The 20456-nt window shown below is 34.6% G+C and overlaps 1 protein-coding gene across 1 annotated transcript in view; it reads left to right on the plus strand.

The window, feature by feature from the left end:
- LOC118185543 (uncharacterized) overlaps positions 1 to 16818 on the plus strand; it is a 115787-nt gene extending 98969 nt beyond the window's left edge. Inside the window, exon 4 of the mRNA XM_085813200.1 lies at positions 16209 to 16818. Coding sequence (XP_085669326.1) covers positions 16209 to 16311 — 103 coding nt within the window. The 3' untranslated portion in view covers positions 16312 to 16818. The remainder of the gene's footprint in view (positions 1 to 16208) is intronic.
- The last annotated feature ends 3638 nt before the right edge of the window (positions 16819 to 20456 follow it).

The following is a 20456-nucleotide window of genomic DNA, read 5'->3' on the forward strand; positions in this document are numbered from 1 at the left end:
GAAAAAAAAAAAAAAAAAAAAATCCAGAGTAATCTAACCAATTGGCCGATAAGCAGTAACGCAAAATATAAGAAACAGAAATATCGCCAGATCGAAGAATGTCACGGTAAAGGGAAAGAAAAAGCAAATGTTCAGGGACATGGTTACTATAACCATGCGCTATAACGCTGAAGAATAGTTGCTATAGATTACAAATAAACTATATACTGTAAGAATGAGTAGCAGTTGAAAAGGTTATATACAGTAAATAAAAAAGCGCTACACAGTTTGCAATATCAATAATAAATATATATGCAGATAAAGGATCCATAAAAAGTTCACATTAAAATCAGGCAGAATATAAGTATAGAATTATACATAACTTAAAATCAAGCAGAATATTATAAGTATAGAAGAATGCAGAACTAAGTGCATGTAAAAGCCAAATTCAAGTACATGCATTCATTCTGTATCAATAAGTGATGCAGAGTAAGTAACAGCTGATCGCTGCTATATTTCGGTTATACTCCATACAAGCTCTCCAGTGCTCAGTAGCTGGCATACCCAAATGAAGAAAGGCCATGATGGCGTGTTAATAGCACAATGATCTGGCTCACAGGGTGCTCCGCATCAGCAAATGCTGAAACGATACATATATTATGGGAACGGATCATGGCCTGTGAAGGATTATCAGATTCAGGAAATCTGTGCCTCTTTTCTAATGGAAATTTTGTGAATTAACTTGTAAGTTCTCCGACTAATCAAAACCGAATTCCATCTTTCTTGCCACTTTTCAAGATGTCTGTGGAATGGTTCTTCATATATTATACTGGTAATGATATGTTGCATTATACAGAACTGAAGCTTGCTTTGCGAGTTCGTCTGCCACTTCATTGCCGACAATCATCAAGCATGTATGAACGGATTGCCTTGCACCCGTTCTGTTACCGAACAGAACAAGATTTTCTGCATCCTGGTTGACATTCCCTGCACAAGGCTCACAGTTTTTTGCCCCGAATTCGAAAGCTTTATAAGTTTACCCTTCACATACTTGGCACGAGAAAGCCAGTTAACCCAACAAAAACGTGGTGTACTTTTTCTAGATATAAAAAGTAGGAGTCTGGGTATTTTTTACTGCTGGATTTTTGTTTGTTTGTCTGTTGAGTTCATAATTGCGAGGGTACTAGAAGCAGAGTCAGAAACTAGTGTGGTGCGTATCAGCAAACTCTTGGCATAAAATACGGCTTGTTTCATAGAACGCAATTCCGCCTGATAAATTTCATGATTGATAAATTCGCCTGATATGTAATTGTGATTTCTGAGTTTCGTTTTCCAGCTATGCACTTCTCTGTCATCTATATAAGCACAAAGAACCACAGCAACATGTAAAAAGCCACTTTACTTACCAATTTTACAGCAAAATGTAAAAAGATCTAAGGGAGTCCCCATAACAGATTCGCAGTTTAAACTGCAATTAAAATCGAAGAGTGCAAGGATACATGGATGTTCAATGTATCATGATGCTCATAATACTCATAATCTCTATAAACACAGGGTGTATTGTTACTAAGTAGTTGTATGATGGAGTCGAGTTGTACGTACAACAGTTGCTTCGCGTTCTACGACTAAGTCTAATGGCTGTGGACCTGCTAATACTTGTAAAGCACTTGAAGAAGCTGTCCTGTACGGAGTAAAATTATAAGTACCTGACATACTTGCAAATTAATTGCAGTATGAGCATGACACTCTATGCACGACACTCTCTGACACGTGCAAGACAATGTATTCTGTCAACAAACAGAATCAGATTTTTCTCATACTGCTTACTTACCACCAGCTGAGTTGCTGTACCGCCTGTTATATGACTATCAGCAATTGTATTCAATTGGTGGAGCATTCTTTTGTCGCTGGGACTACCCAAAAATCTCTATAGAATATTAAAATTTGTAGCGGAATTAATAAAGTTACTTCGGAAGATGGGTATTTGTGATTTATGATTATTAAAGACATCCTTTCAAGACTTTTATTGTGCTAAATGAGGATTTTAGCAATGTTTTATGCATTGTGATTCCGAATTTACAGAGAATGTTTACTACAGAAGTCAGTGGTAACTTTGATATAGGAAGTTATTCAGATGCATTTATACTGAACAGTATGAACTGGGTATATTAATGTACATCGTATGTGCTGTTCACATGGTTGCAGAGCTCCTGTGTAATATTTGCTTGTCACACTCATAGTAGTCACTTGTGTTATTCACTTATTTACAGTTCGCTTACAATTTAACGTAAAGCCTTCGTATTCTTCAGGTACGACTTCGTATTAGTTAAGCTGATCAGCAATTATGACATTAAGGTATTTTAGGTTTTGATCAACCTTAACTAGGTACCATTAAACCCGATTTTTAAGACGGTTTAACTGTTTTCTTGTGAACTGAGTGTTATCATTGATTGCCCTAGTGCTCTTATTTTGTTAAAGGGGTTTAAGGGGTATGATCAGTTTACTTTGATTGGTCCAGAATGTGAAACTTTGTAAACACTTTTTGGAATTACCTTATAATTGACATCTATTCCGTCCATTGGAAATTATCATGAAGTCTTCTGCATATGCAATGCCAGTATGGGGCATACAATCGTTAAAGGCTAAGAACGGAACTGGGACTTTTACAAGAACACTGTGAGCACCTTTGGTTAACTTGAAACTTACGGATCAAACTCTCTATGGTAACCTACATTTATATGATTTCCAAGTAGCTGGAAATCATTTTGATTTTCGTAAAAAGAGCATCGCAAATGATGAGTGCATGTGCCTAAACTCTGTAGAATCATTAGGTTATTTTTGAAGGAGGAAACATAAAAAATGAAAATGCCTTCGCCGGCACTCGAACCTCGGACCTCTCGAATACGCGCCGAGTGTGCTCACCATTACACCACGAAGGCATGCTAAGAAGGTTGTAGAAAAACGTTATAACCCATACTGCCTGTGGTGGACTCTGCTTCAACGACTTTACCTATATCAGATGGCGGCGCAGATAATGAGCCGTTGTTGATTCTTTATTGTTGATTCGGTGAAATCAACAACACTCCTGCTTGAACGCTGGTGGCGAGGGTGCGTGTAGTTCTTCGCCACCGGAACTCTCATGAAACTCGTACGCAAAACTAGTGTCTGCAGCTATGTGTTTTGTACTACGTTTGAGTATAAATATTGAGTATTGTGTATAAATTGTTAATTTAATTTACACAACCTGTCAATACGTTAGACATTTTTGGATTTAGTTAATATCAGTGATTAGTTTAGCTTTCAATATTTTAGTTTAAATTGAGTAATTTTTTAACTGTGAACCATCGACTTTCTCTCTCATGTATATTTTCATCTCTAGCGGTTTCAGCATATGATTTAGGAATTACTGATTTATGATAATAATGAAAAATGTGTGCATTATAAGGAATATACACTGCCCGACTTAGAAAATGTAACACCATGAAGATTCGGCCGTATAAATATGCAAATTTCGGAGAATAAATAGGGGAATAAGAACCGCAGGATCACGTGATAATAACGCGAGACAAAAGGGAAGGAAAAGGCGGATGAACCAGTATTTGCTACTCTTTGCTGCTTGCAGAATCCAGAATTTCGAGAAGTTCTACGTTCCAGAAGACATCTGTGAATATAAAGATGCCTGTACGATGGATACCGTGCGCAATTCTGGCAAACGGATGATTTTACGAGGGGTCAAATTTAGGTTTACCCAAGGCTGCTTTATCTGACCGTTGTATCGTTGCTGAAATACGCAGAGATGTATCCACTGTGCATAGAATTTCGTCTAGATGGATCAGTGAAGGAAATGTTAATAGATACGAAAAAGCAGGTCCATCCAAACGAACTACAGAGTGCACAGATCGACGCATTTCGTCCACCGGTGAAGTGGTGGCGACTCCTCAGTCGACTACTATGGACATTTAGCAGAATGTGCAGGGAGCCTTGCATGATCCAGTATCTGGAAAAATAGTTTTCCAACGTTTGGCTGGAATCGGCTTGCACACGTCTTTTGCGAAGATTGTCATCGAACGACATTGACACGAAAGACTGCAGCGGTGTCGTCAACGAACCACTTGGACATCTTAATGGCAAAATGTGGTATTCAGTGACAAGTCTCTGTTTTGCTGATATGTTGATACTCACCTGTTAAGAATCTGGAGGCGTCGAGGAGATAGAGTCAATCCGAAAATTATTTCTGAACGCCACACCGCTCGTCAGCGTAGTACAATAGTTTTGAGGTGCCATTAGTCGGGATAGTAGGTCATCACTATTTCACATCACAGGCTCATTGAACGCACGCCAATACGCTAATGAAGTGCTGCAGCTAGATCTGCTACCTTAATTTCAGCGGCTGCAAAATGATATTTCCAGCAGGACAGCCGTTAAGCCTTGGAACATGTAACGCTTCTTCTTTGGCCTACGAAGTTCCCTGATCTTTCGTCTATGGACCATAAATATGGTCGTGGTTTGTCTGATCTGCCCCAACTGTTATCGGAAGACGAACTTTGAAGGAAGATTCAGAGCATATGGTCTTCCATGCCACAAGTACCGTAAACTAACTGAATCTGTACCTCATAGGGCTGAAGCTTGCATCACCGCGAGAGGTGGTCATAAAAAACTTACTGATTCCCTGTATATTTCAGCACTGTATAAATTTACCTTTCTGTAAATAACGTCACTTATTTATATATGCATGCTCCGTCTGTGTATCAAATGACATCACATTCTACCCGATCAAAGTGCTGCATTTTCTATACTGAGCAGTATATTTTTTGTAAATAAAAGAAATACCGTTGAAATTAATAGCCTCAACTGACTTCTTTGAAATACAGAGTACGTAATACTATATGTCCATATGCTTATTAATGCGACTTTCCGTTTACTGAAGCCTTCCCCTTAGAAATTATATACATCGCGTAATTTTCCTGTCTCGATTTCTAAAATGTAAAATTAATATGTAGGGTTCCTCACCCTTATTCACTAAATGAACACTGAGGAACTTAGTGAATTGTTAAGCGACTTATCGCTGACTTCGAATAACTAAAGACGTAGACTCAAGAACGGCTACCTACTTTTTATTTCACTGAAAATAAGATGAACAGTTGGCCCTTTTCTTGGGCTTACAACAAAGCCTCCACTCAGGCCTGAACTCAAAAAAGATGCAAGAACTAAACTATAATTAACTAAGAAAACTAACTTGTCTAGCCGAAGGTAAACACAAGATCTAACGTTGTTGGCCCTTAATTTAAACTAGCCGGCGAATATCAAAAGACACGTAATAATACGGCCGGGTGTAACAGCTTCAAGAGAGATTTAGCCCGAAGGCAAACACGCGCTTCTCAGGATTCCTAGCCATCTCTCTCACGAAGTAAGTTAAACCTTCCTTATATCACGAAGTAAGTTAAACCTTCCTTATATATTATCACATCTAACGACGATCGCCGCTAAACGGGACTTTTCTGAGAAACGAGATTCTGGTAGCACTGGTTTAAACGGATTTCTAGAAATAATAGCTCCGCTGGAGGCGAAGTCCTGTCTAGCTAAGGAAACGATGTCACGGCTACGCGGGATATTTTGAAACTTGGCCGCAAATGTTTCGCCTGTAGCTCTGTACCGGGTAAAGATCAACCAATCAGACGAAAGTTCTGCTTCTGAAGGATCACGTAATCCCAATCTGAGCGATAACAGACTACTGTTTGACCTTCAAGTCTGTTTAATAAGTAAAAATGGAAACCTAGCTTTGTAGGTTTCGCGGAAATGTGCGGGTTCTAAGAAATGCCCCTTTCAACGCCCAGCCCCGCGTAGAGGAAACTATGTGGTAGGGATTTATCCCATTTGAATTCAATGCGATTCTAAAAATTCACTCCGGTAGGGAGTTGTAGAAACAAGAATCGATAGGAAAGCACATTGAAATTAAAATAACTGTTATAAAATTAAAATATACCTTACAAATAAGAGAAGGTTAGTACTTCATTTAACTAAAATTTTAAACAAATATGTAATTTTAATAATTTTCCTAGGTATTTACACTGTTTATTTTACATAAAGATGTTTTACTATGACTGAGACAAGTCATTCTTCAGCAAGTAGAAAGTGAAGCAATTAATTAAAATATTAAAATATAAAGGCATGATCAGATTTTCCCAAAGATATTTCTGTTAATATTATAAATTTCCTTAATTCTTATGGAATATTTAAAGCTTAATCGTGGTTTAAAACCACTTGCTCTTAAAATACTTCATGTGTGTGATGGCAAAATAATTATATTAGTAAATATTCCCAAGTTTCATTCCTTTTTGGTAACAACAAAAGCATCTTTAAAAAAGCCCTGCAACCTTAAAGGCGAGTTAGGGTTTTTCTTTTATTCATAAAAGTGAGAAGTCAAAACAATTTCCATGGAAGAGTTTTAATTGCAAAGGATTTTGAAAGAGAGGGCTTCATGAAAGGGTTTTTTAAGATTTTAATGATGATAGTTTGTTTTCATGGAAGAACTCAGATGAAGCAAAGAGAGAAACAGGTACAATAACAAGGAGCACTTTTTTCTTATCTCATTAATACCAGTTGTTTCATATTAAATGCTTGTTTTCTTTCGTTATACGTCTTAATTAGAGCTATTCGTAAAAGAGTTATGCGTGTTAATTAGTTGTTTTAATCCCCAGTGCTAATACACTGGTAGCCAAAATTATCTTTATAGGTTCCAGTACACCGATTTCTTAAACACCATAGAATAAAAAGTGCATAAATTTGTTTAGTGCAATCTATAGCGTTTTAATACAGAAATATAATCTAAATAATAGATGAATGCATACGATGCAGACAAGACTGAAGTTTCGTGTGACTCACTGTAATCTCTCTAGCGTTGTGTATATATATATACATATATTAAGATGTGATTTCACGCTCTTAATCACATGATTGGTTAGACCTTGAGGAAGTAAGTTACAGTCCTCCACAAATCGTCTTCTAGGCACTGAGATCTTCAGAAAGAGAATTTTGCAGTACACCTCTTCTATGACTTCCTTTTAACTCCTGAAATCTTCCGTAAATTCTTTATTTGATAAGATGGAAGCCAAGAGCTTAGCCGGCCACTTTATTCGCTCAGTACTTCCAGGTTTAATAAGTTTTTCAACCAGTTATTTTTCGATGAGGATGCAAGTTACTATGCATAAAAAATTAGATCCACATGCACATCTAAGAACCCTTACGTAGACCTTCTCCTTGGCTTCTTTAATGAGGCACATATGTTCTATAGCGCAAGTGCAGAAAATATTTACTTCCACTAATAAATTATTTTTCCCATACCACCATATCTGCATCGCTCAAAACAGTTCTATTCATAGTGAAAAGAATATATCGCATTCCTGACTCCTTCGAGATGTAACTGGGTTTTAAATCATCTAGTATAAGAGTAGCTAGTATAAGAGATACCGATGAAAACATCACGATACGACGTAAGCATCGCAGATGGAAATCCTTGTAGAGAAGAGAATGTATAGTGAAATCATCGTAGGGTAAAATATCATGATAGAAAAGAAAGTAAAAAGAAAAATATTGCACTTCTAAAGCATCATGGTAGAATATAAAGCGAACTAAACTTTCAAAACATCGTGGTAGAAGATGAAACACTTACGAAATTGCGGGAGAATAAGATCCCACACGTGAGTTTTCAGGTTTAAAAAACTTCAAATATATCTTCAATATTCTAGAGCAGTTATTTATGAGCAGGAGGAAAAATGAAGAATATTTTCACCCATATTATTTCAAAAAAATTTTTTTAACTACTTCTTAATTTTTAGATTTTTTGGGAATCAAAATATGTAGCAGCAGTTAATAAAATTTTAAACTTACGTAGATTTTGCAAACTTTATTACAAGTCATAACTTAATTAATTATTTTTGTAAAAACTTATTTGTAGCCTTCTACGAAAAAAATACGATGCAAAACATTTTAAAAAGTTGGCTGATATCTACCTTATACACGCGGAAAAACCGCAGTCCTTTCAGTCGTTAGATATGAAACAATATGTTTCACCCTACCACCAACCTATCGAGAGGAACTTTCGGTTCGCCGTGTATTTTGAGTGCCCCCTTGGCAAACAGACACTATACGCTTGCAAACATCCATGCCTTCTGTGGAATTCGAGCCCGAGTCCATCAGTATGACAGTCAGGGCCACTAGTAACTATAACGACTGTGGGCGAGCTGCATTAACAAGTATTCGCCCTCATATCACAAACACACTCTTAAAAAAATTCAAATTTTGCTCTAGCAATTTCCCTTAAAATTTATTACTCATTGTCAAAGACTAAAATAACGCTTTAAGCAGCATTTACATAAATAAAAACATAAATAAAAACGTCCTTTCATAAATTTTTACATTTACAGCAAAAAGCGTGCATATAATGAAGTAAGTTGGGATAAAATAATTATACCAAGATCAGTAGTAATACTTTAGGGATTTAGCTAACTTTTAAAATCTTATAACTCTTATGACTGTTTCGTTGACTCAGCTAAGCTTTTATATCTGCTGAAATTTACCTTCTCTGAATGAGTATGGCTTCAACCCCGTTTCACAAGTGAACGAATTTAATGACTTTTAAGCTTTAAGGCTATGATAATAATATAGATCATCGTGTGACTGGTACTTCAGAAGCAATTTACTTAATCCGAAAAATCTCGCCAATGCGACCAATTGTTGCGACAAACTTCATAACACATAAATAAAAATATTTGACACATATTTAAAATTCTAGATCAGGTGCTTCCAGTATGCATGCCCGAATTTCCTAGACGTAAGAGATGAAATTTCAGGGGGTGCGACAGAAACGCTTGTGTTTTTAAATGACAAGAATGACGATTGGCGATATGATGTATTTATTTACTGTGGGGGAATATATTTTGCAGTTCGGTTGGTGGGTTAACTTGAATATATTTTGTCATAAATTTTGCAACATGAATATATTTTGCAGTTCGGTTGGCTAATTTCTTCTTCCTTGGCGCGTGGCATTTGTGTATCACTGGAAGAATGCCCGGCTAACAGTTGCGAGGTAAGGTGTTTGAATCTCGACACAGGACATTTTTCATGTTTCTTGCTTTAATGACTCTACAAACTAGTAACGAGAAATTAAACAAAGTTATGTGCCTTAGAAGCGATGTCTTCTTAGAATACTTTCTAAAGGAAACTATCTGGCATTCACAGCTATTTGTTTGGGGAAAACCACCAAACCTCCAAGCAGCCAATTCTTCAGAAACAAATTTTTAACGAACCGCTGGGATACTTGGAGCTTTATCGGAAGAAGACTCACATATATTAACACTTTTATGGACTTTGAATGCTAATGAAACACTCCTTAAATGTGTAGAGCTTAGAAAGGTTGGAAGTATTTGGACTGTAACTAGGCAGCATTAATGCAGCTGTTATTTCGTGAGTAAAGAAATAAAGTCTTTAAAATTCTCAGATCAAACAATTTTCTTTTGGTGTATACCTGAGTAATCGAATTGTTTGCTTCATTTAATTTTATAACTATTTAACTTTTGAATAAAATGTTGTGGAAATGATATGGGAATTGGAGCAGTAACCTTGGGGTGTTGCATCTGTAGGAGGAGATTTATAATTTAAGATCAAGAATACAGTTTATTTAATACACGTTTGGGAACTTATGATAAGTTTGAGGAGTCTTAAATTATAGGTAATAAAAATTGACAGCATTTGGATACTTGTCCAAAGAGCGATGGATTATACTTTTGTATTCTGGTAAGTGCACTTCCATGTCCTTTAAAATTCAGGATCATTCTCATGCCGTAACAATTTTGGATTTTTAATTGTCATTATTCATGATAAATATTAAATCATTAGAGCTTTATTAAAGATTATTATACATTTGTTTAAATCGTTAGCATGCGATGAGATTTATATTTTAAATGAGATGTATAGTCAGATTTCCTGTAAAATTTGTGGAGAAGCTAAGCAATAATTTTCATACAGAAAAACAATCCCTCATAACAAATTTCAGAAAGGAATCAATTGCTTCAGTAACTTTCGTTCCTGATCTCATATGAGAAAACTACAGCAGTCGTGTTTATTCTAGAAGATCATCACAAAACTTCCTGGAACACATGTTTCTCGTGACTCATTAGAGAATGTGAGAGAGAAAGATGCATCAAGAGAGTTTACATACATCCAAAGAGTAACTTCCATTAAGCAAATGCGTGTTTGGAAGGTTGCTTAGTAATATCGACGATGTCCATATTTTTTGGTGTTCCTTTCTCAGATACGGGCACTCTCTTTTAAGAAAAGATAAACCAACGATTCCACGTCAAAAATCGATACAGGGCGTAATCCTAAGGGATCATCGTTGCTGTAGAAATAGGGGTCTCTGACCGAGACCACCACGTGCTTTCGGTATAAAATAATATTTTAAACCTTATCTAGGAAAGAGCTTTGTTTGAATTCCAAACCGTTGTTTAAAGCTGTTTTCACGGAAATGAAAACAATAAATATTTTGAATCATTTTAAAGAGTTATTAGTTCTACTGTTGTAATCGTAAAATCTAAATCAATTGATATTAGTTTTTAAAAAGTTTGCCCAACCGAACAAGCTGAATTAACTGTCAACAGACGTATTCGTTATCAAACCAAAAGGGTTATTTATCTCGAAACACAATTTTTTGTTGTTTCGCTTTTCGTTCGAGTGTGTTGCCAGTCTGCAGAATATAAAATATTTATCTTTAAAATTTAACCTGTCTGTCACTGATTAGCAAATTAAGCTATTTAAAAAGCCACTGAGTTCTTAAGAATATTAGTTGCTTCTTTCTAATCTGATTTGTTTAAATTAAAAGGCATTTAATTCATGATATATCTAATTAAAACATTTAATATTTTATAGAGCTATGTTATACATTTCTTCACTTTTAAAATGTACAGAAGGTCCAGGATGGTCATAAAAATCTTCCCCAATATATTAGCGCTTAACGGCCTATCTACTCAACAAGCGAAATGAAATTTAAGATATTATTATTTAAAGGTATGTGTTCGAGATTGTGATGATTTAAAATAATAGAGCTCTCACGCTTATAGCGACACTTAAAAAAAACTTAGCAATTTTCTAATGGCAACACCCACGTTTTCCCTGCTCAAATTGACCAGCTCACTGAAAACCATAAATCTCACTGGAACGATACACGTACGACAAAAATCACCAGCATAAAACGCTTGCAAAGAGAAGCATTTTATAGGACCAATGACAACAAAAGGGAGGAGAGGGAAAATATATATTTATGGGAATTAAAGTTTTCAACTTGCTCACCATCGCAGACGATAACGCATTGTGGGCGGGAGAATGTTGGCAACAATGACGAACATAACATAGCTGGGGGAATCTGGATAGATTCACGTTTTATGATATCTTTCAATTCTGACGTATCTCGTCGATTTGATGTGTACAGTTTAGATTTCAGATAATCCCAGAACCAGAAATCTACCGGGCTGAGGTCGGGAGATTGCGGTGTCTACGAAACTACCAAGTTACGGGTGATGACTTTATCTCCAAACTGCTATTGCAGCTCTTATCGAAAACATGCGTCGACGGGCGAAAGAGCACCATCTTCTATCCATATCCATGCCATTAATGACATTTCGCTACTGCAATTTCCAGAATCACGTAATTCTGCAACATGGTTGTATACTGAACACTTGTGATGAAGGATATTTTATACCTACGTAAGTAATCTTCTTGAAGAAATACGGCCAGAGAATGAGTGTGCTTGCGATGCTCCACACAATCACTTTAGCTTGATATAAAGGCGCTGGGTTGCATATCGTCAGGATTTTCATTAGACAAGTTCTTAGAATTTACTTTCCCATTTACGGAGAAATGCGCATCATCCGTCCATAATAATTCGCAGTGGTCACTTGCTACCTTCATCATAATGGTGAGGAAAAAATTAGCAAAGTCGACACACTGTTGCTCCAGATTGCAACATCTGGACGCGCTGAAATTGATAAGAATACATTCGTAGAACAAAGCGCAGAAGCCTAAATTCTGTGGTTTTTGCTGCTTCCAAACCGCGGGCACCACTTATAGCAATATGCAATGGATCTGCAGTAATCTCAACAATTTCCAACAAGAACACATGGTCGGCTGAATCTTGATCTGTCACATGTGTATCCAGTTTCTTTAGATATTTTACCAAATAGTTTACAGTTTTTATGAAGAATGGGCTTCGTCTTAGCTTATTTCGATGATAAACTTGCACTGCTTCTCCAGCATTTTCCGCATTCAGGTGAAACAGCTTTATCAATTCACCTCGTTGCTTCCTTAAGTGTCAGTTTGTTACAGACCTTAAGCTGTTTAAAACAAAGTATTCAGTCAAAGAATACCCAACTGAAGAAACAACTTTTCCACACTGCTAATTAAAGGATTTTTCACAAGCGATGCTTCACATGGTGCTTCTGTTGTCTGTCTCTGTGAATTATGCAAAGTGCATCAAATTTTCTCCGCTCTATTTGTCATCCTTTACGGTGCTCTTCTTTGCAAACGTTTTACGCCGGCAATTTTCGTCATACATGTGTCGTTCCAATGCCGTTTATGGTTTTTCAATGTGCTGATCCATTTACGGGAAAAAAAAAAAGTGGGCGGTGCTATTTGAAAATTTCGATATGTTTTCACTGTAACCGTAACCATAAGAGCTTTAGTATTTTAAATCATCACGATCTCGAGGGCATACCTCCAAGTAATAATATCTAAAATTTCATTTCGATTGGCTGATAAGATAGGCCACCAGGGGATCATATATCGGGGAAGTTTTTTAGTACTCCCCTACATATAATATTCCAATATTAAGACACAATAACACGCCGAATAAATACTAATTCAGAAGTCAAACAACAAAAATCAGCGTTATATTTACAAACTGTGAAAATTTTGACTGTGAAAATTTTGTAAATATAACGCTGATTTTTGTTGTTTGACTTTTGAATTAGCATTCCAATATTAGTTTGAATGTATGTTCTTCCAGTATGTAAAATGCTTTGCTAATATACCTAGCCCATCTCTGTTGAAAAAGCTCTACTGAGAAAACATGTTTTAATTTTAAAAGAGCCCGTTTGGGTGTCGTTTAAAATCTGAACACCTTTCAAATTTTTATTATTTAGTTTTATTTAGATTTTATTGCTGAAATAATTATCAATTTAGCTTTTTCTGTCTTTTGTGGTAGTTTTTTGATACGAAACTATGACTATGTAGTCCAAATTATTCAGATGATATTGATGATATATTCGTTTAATTTGATTAAACAGTAAACAGGAATTTATAAGTGTATCTTTCTCAGACGATTATTGTCTCTAAAAATGTCTAAACAATTTCGAAATTTTTCACCAAAAGTATTTTTAAAATTTTTGTTAACTTTAGGGCAAATTTTAATTTACCTAGGAAATTTAAATAATTAAAAATTAATACTAAAAAACTTTTAAGATTTAGTTTTCAGTTTATATATGTAAAACAAAAATTATTAATTGCCTCTCTTTCAAAGTTATCTCTTCTTTAACAGTTCTAAAATAAATCAAAAGAGTTATGTATTTAATCATATTATCTGCTTGGAAGAGAAACGAAGTTTCGATAATTTCGAAGAATGTAAAACGTTAACTAAGTTCCTAACTAAGTTAAGAGTTAACTAAGTTAAGAGAAAAAAATTTAGATTTAAAATAAAATTCTATTATTTGTGCGTGAATTGACATAAGGTTCCTCTTCTTCAATAGCAAAAAGATTTTGCTCCAAAAAAGTGTTGTCTTCTTTTTCAGAAGCAAAATACTTTCTTTGGGGAGGGAACAGACGGACGTTTTCTGTTGTTGTTACGAGAGTAAAAGAAGGGTAAATTAAAAAGGTATTTTAATAATGTAAAATTAATTTTTTTTTATCTGAAGGAAGAAATTAGATGAAAACATAGAATATTCTTAATATTACTTCCATTTAAATTAATTTGTTGAGTGTAAAGAACTCGAATCGATGTGTCTGAAATATTATCTATTAATTTATTTCAAAGTATTTAAATAGTTCATTGTCAAATTATGAAATTTAAATTAGGAATAATTCAAAATATAATCATCACAGGTGAAAACATAGGTTGGCTCATTAAAAATGTAATTATATATTTATCTTTAGTTAAAAAAACGTAGCATCAGATTTAGACAAGAGAAGAAAAAGGACAGGACGCTTTGAAATCTTCGCAAATCTATCGATGTACGAGAATGACAATGCGTAATTGCGTAGAGCATATGTTGTTGATAGTATGTTGATATAATTGCAAAATAAGTATAGACATAAATATATATAGAGAGAAAGAGAAATTTCAACCCTCTTTCGGAAAATCGGCAATAATTAATTTTTTTTATTTTTTTAATGTATGTACTGTTCTACCTTAGATTTATGAACGTGCTATTCTTTTTCTTCTTTAAAATGTACGATTTTAATGCTTTCGATTATAAATTATTAACAGCTTTTAAGTTTTAAGTTAGCTTTAAGTTAACTTTTAATAGTTTTAACACCATTTTCTTTGGTATTAACATTCCCGATTTCATTTTGGAATAGTTTTACATTTCCTTTCCTAAGAAATAATCATAAATAGAAGATTAATAATTAAATTTATGTATACATATATTCTTATTATGTCAAAGCACACGAAGACTATCTGCCTAAGATAAGGATGCCTTCGTGGAGGACTTTCTAAGAAAAACTGGCTGGTATAAACGTTACACATAGGGAAAACCACAAAAACGCCCATGCAGCCAGCCCGTTCAACTGGATTCCAACCCAGGTCGGACCTACCAGTGCACAGCGATTTTATCGCTTGTATGTATAGCTATGTATAGATATATGTAGTATGTATAGATATATGTATAGCTGCCTATAATTAAGGGCCATGGCCGCTGACATATCTTGTGAATTGCGCTGCTGCGAATAAAACGCATCCGTCATTACTTTGAGAAAGAATTCATTATGTACGCCGACAATTATCGCCGTTATGTCACGTGTTCTGTCATTGCTATAATGCCAGTTGTTTGATTATTTGCTTAAGTTGTGATCCTAATTATGGGAGCTGATACTGGAAAGCTTCCGCGTTATTTGAATCTTCCTTGTCAAGTAAGTCGGCAAGTTGTTTTCCTGTTTGACCTGCAGGCCCTTTTGTTCAACTTAGTTTGATCTTCTGTTTCAAGGTATTTTCGGAAGCTTTAATATGTTTATAATTGTCTGTGATGAAGGACATGATTATTTACTGCATATAATGCAGATAGACTATCTGTAATTATTCTTACAATATTAAGTTGTTGTTTATAACGCAGGTAATGGCTTTTTCGAGTGTTAGTACTTTAGCTTGAAACGCGCTGTTATTTCTTTTTAGGCGTCCTTCTAGTCCTTCTAGTGATAGTCTTGGATTTATTCATATCTACATATGAACTTTCAAAGCCTTCGGTCTGTATAAACAGCAGTGATTGTTTCCGTATTATTTTTATTTGTAAAATGTTCCTGCGCCTTTTATTGCTGATGTATATGAAGTATATTGGAATTTTCGATGTCTTTGGGTTTAAAATTGTATTGTTTGTAGTTAATGTCTTGATCCAAGTGTTGGACTTTGGAGTAGCTTCTTGTTCCACTCGTACTGTGAGAGGTATTAAATCTGATGGGACATTTATAGTGTCTATAGATGCTGTAAGGCACTCCCTGGTAATCCTTAAGGTGAATGGGCGTTGCACTGTGCGCAGGTTTTTGGCTTTTCGCCCGCACATAGGGCATGCCCACATACCTGCGGTATAAGTTACTACTTTTCTACTACGGTATTGTAGAGAAATATTTGTAGATGCGAGTTTCTACTTCATTTGGTTTCTCGTACCTACTTGTTCTTATTGGCAATGGTGAGAGTTCGCGTTTTAAGGCACGCAGTAGGGAGCGAGGCAATTAAGTTTGATAAATAACTGCACATGGTTTGATATATGTTGGCAGGGCATCGTGCATTTGTCAGAGTCTGCCTAAATGCAGGTCATCAGAGAATATCAAATACATTTTTGAGATCTACAAAAAGTATTGCTGTTTGGACTTTGCATAAACCATTAATCTTATTGTTTGGCTTTTTGTACTTTATGATTCTTAGATTTATTAGAACTATTAAAGGAAGATCTAATACTAAAATTTTCTTTCAGAATTGCCAAACGAGCTAAAAATGTACCCCCTTTGGCAAGTGCAGAGACATTGACACCTTCTCTCATGTCATCCTGCTATGGAAGTATAGACAGTGTCGTCTAGTCAGTTTACAGTATTCGAAGACATCGGAAAAGAGGAGAAGAACGTTTTAACGCACACAACATTAAATCAAGTTTCTCTGATAAGCTTTGAAACAAGTGGTATTATCGAAATATCTTTGCTTGGCATATCATTCAAGAACACTACATATTATTTAGTAGCCAGTTTCATTTTCATAACACGTTACAAAACAATTTTCAGGGATTTACATATATTCTTATTATGTCAAAGCACACGAAGACTGTCTGCCTAAGATAAGGATGCCTTCGTGGAGGACTTTCTAAGAAAAACTGGCTGGTATAAACGTTACACATAGGGAAAACCACAAAAACGCCCATGCAGCCAGCCCGTTCAACTGGATTCCAACACCGTTAAATCTGAATGCAAATGTACAGTGCTATTATTCTGTCGTGTGCTTCGCTTGTGTACTTGTAATGGAAAATAAATGTATTTACGAATTGATTGAGTGTAAAATTCGGACTTGAATAAAAGATAAATGTTTTCTTATTACTTGCTTGCTTTTAATTTCTTATTTTATTCCGGGTTTTTTTCCCCTTTGGTATCAACTTCATTCATCTAAAAAGACATGCAAACCGTTTCCTACTCATTACAAAAACACATACTTATTTTTGCTGATTCTTCATACATGGCATGTTGATCCGTTGGGCAGTTAATATTTCTATACACATTTTTTTTTTCAGCATAACATTCTTGTGTACTATTTCTTTCAAGAAAATCTAGTGTTTTCGTCTTTAATTTTACTCATTTTCAATAACTATTTTAAAATAAGGATGTACATACTTTGTGACGATTTACAATGTGCTGTAAGGAGGATCTAAAAATTCGTTTTAATTTGAAAAACTTCCCAAAATTCAAGGCCATGCAGGTTCTTCAAGTTCTTTTCATAGAAAGCAATGTAACTTTTCTTGTGACTTTGTTGTACAGCACATTTAGGACATTTTCTTTGTATGTGGAGGTATAAATCTTATAAATGTATTTCTAAGAAATAAAGAACATCAGCTTAATAAACCAATGACAGCCATATCACTTTAAGCTATTCTGTGGATCTTCTCTTCATTTACAGAATACTGTTAAGTATCACGAGTTATCTCTCGGCAAAACGCTGCAGAAATTTCATAAAAATGGATATAATGCTTCAATAGTATTATAAAACTAATAGCAATACTGGGCGCAGTTGAAAAAATAATTGGCTTTAGCCCGTAAAGATAACTATAACGGTAAATTATTTCTACTTAAGTTTCTGAAATTTCTGTTATTGTGTGATGTTGGGAGGCCCCAACTTGTCAGCAATAGTAGTAGTGACTGCTATGAACTGGAAATTACACAGACTCTTAAGAAGGGTTTGACTTCCTTTTTATTTCACTTTAGAAATTACAGTTGCGTTCACTTGACGCTCACAAACTACGCCGACCCGGCGGTTAAACAAAAATAGAAAAGTACAACTAAATATAAATGACAGGATGAATAACTAACGAAGTCACTATCTACAAAGCTCTATAATCGTAACTATCGTAACCGCGTTCTAAGCTACAGCTGAGATTCAACAAACTTTCTGATTAAGAATTTGAAAGATTCAACGAACTGTCGAAAAAGGCACACAGGCCGAAACGCGCAGTTCTTAAACTTTCTACCAAGCAGTCTTTACGCTCGTGATTCAAGAAGCACACTTAAAATCTAGCTTCCCTTCTATTTAAAGTCAATTATTTCTGCTAAAATTTGAATACTCTGCGCGTTCTACTATGATTTACATACTCTGGCATTGGCAATTCTAGGGGAAAGTAAAGGCTTGACAGGAAAGATAGCTCAAACTTAAAATAAATGCTAGTTAAAATAAATATAAACCCTACAACTGATTCAATAATTTTCTTCAAATTAATATGTTTTTTTCTTTTAAGGTCCTTTTAAGGTCATTTACTGAAACTTAAGTTCTTTTTTTATACTTGGAACATTAAGATTTTTAATTACTTAAAATGTTTTCTATTATTTTAAAAGTTATTTAACGTTTCTGGGGCTGGAAAGAGGAGAAGCATTACAAGTACACTCATTATTTAGGGACACTGGAATGAGAAAGATAAATTTATTTAATGATTTGAAAGTCGTGGTTGGGGTTGGAAAGGTTTTACGGGAAATTTTAAAAAGAAATGCCTATAAATCTATAAACTGAATTTCAAAAATCTTGCCTTTTTAAACAGTCTCCTCAATAGGTTTGAAAATGGCACTCACAGAAATAAAGGAAATTTTCTAGTTTACTATATGCATTATAATAAATCATCTCCTGAAACTACTATAAATACTTTTAATGGAAAATTTAATTGCTATCTTTTAGATTACTTTCAGATGCGGAGTATATTATTTGTTTTTTGAAACAGAAATAAAGATAAAGTTATCAAGCTGTTATCCTTACACTTCACTAATATTTTGAAAATATTCTAGATGTTTTTTGGAAATAAAAAACAGTATTGTAAAAAAAAAGAGGATTCCTTGTTTGATTTTAGTGGAAATTGTGATCAGTTTCATGAAATGAGCGCTACCATTATGTATGATGTTTGTTCTTCAGTCTTATGTGGAAGAAGGTGCTTTATGATAAGTTCTTCACCCATGACAAACATGTAGGGAGTTTAATCCGCATGAGAAGCTTTATAAGCATACTGTGTTCATAAAACGGTTAATAATTTTAAAGTTTTTTAATGCTTTTTTGAACTGGTTTTCATATCCGTTATCAAACATTCTGAGTTTGATTTACAAAATTTCATTTTAATTCATTTTCTAACAATGACAAAGACTTTGAAACTTACGGGCATGTGTATCTCCAGTGATAATATGTAATATTGTAATAATTAAAGTTACTACTCTTTTTTTTTCTATGCAGTTACCAGGTTGGTTCACAATACATGGAGAAGCAATGCTTCCATTTGGCAAGCAACTTCTAAGAAAAATGAGGTGAAAAATCGGGTCGAGGCAATGAACTTATGTTATAACTACAAAGGTAGTTAATTAATATGTTGTGAAACAAAAGTTCCAGAACAAAACAAACATATTATCTTGCTTCAGCTTTTGGAGTCCTGATGTCAGGCTGCCTGAATATAAACATGTCTCTTGATAAGGCAAATGCATTCAGATTTCACTCCATAGTACAAAATATTTACAGATTTATAAATGGAACAAAGAGTAGCAGCACTTTCATAACTTTAATTTGTAAGGTTTAGATTAATTCATTCATTATCTTTTTTATTTCTACTGTCACTTCTAGTTTCGTTGCTTTTCACTAGAGTCCAAATAAGTTACATGTATATAAAAATGGAATCCTTGAAGTTAATGAAAGAACCGTTGGCAGTTTAATAACTTTGCCCAATTGCTTTGATACACTGTCTTTAACGGTGTCCGCCGACACCGTCGCGGCAAAAATATCATGGATGAAAACGTCGTGGAGAAAACAAAGCATGGAGAAAACGTCGTGGTACAAAACATCGTGGGAGAAAAGATCGCAAAGAGAAAACATCGCAGTTCTAAAACATCGTGGTACAAAATATCGTGGTCGAAAATAAAGCGGTTCAAAAACTTCGCAATTTAAAAAGCATCGTCGTCAAAAATATCGTGGTAAAAAATAAAGTTCCTACAAATCATCGCACACATGATTTTTCAGGTTTTGAGAATTGTAAATGCATGTTCGTATAAAGATCATAGACCGCAACAAGGAAAGAGGGATTCTTTTACTTTTTATTTCATCTAACTAATAAATTTGTGCTGAAAAAATAAGAAGGAAACTTAAGCATTTAAAAATCGAAAATGAGTAGAAAATTAATGCAGCTTAAAAGGCTTAATACAATTTTAAATTTACATAGTTAATTAACAAAGGTCATTAATAAATTAAGCTTTTTTTATAAAGTTTAACTGATAATTTTTCATGATAAATACAGTCTAAAAATGATTAGAAAAAGGAAGGTAAATAACTGCATGAGGTCACCTCTATAAAAATTGCTTAGTCAAATTATTTTCTTTCACATTTGTTAATCTGATATTGTTTTAATGAAAATTATATATTTTTTTGTTTCCGTTTATTCTTAAAGTGTCGTTAACATTTTCATGAACAGCGTGCAAACAATTTTTTTGGATGTCGATTTGTTGGT

This window comes from Stegodyphus dumicola, chromosome 3, assembly GCF_044657685.1.
Source record: "Stegodyphus dumicola isolate Sdum_Otavi_A_Nest chromosome 3, ASM4465768v1".
In the NCBI taxonomy this organism is placed as follows: domain Eukaryota; kingdom Metazoa; phylum Arthropoda; class Arachnida; order Araneae; family Eresidae; genus Stegodyphus; species Stegodyphus dumicola.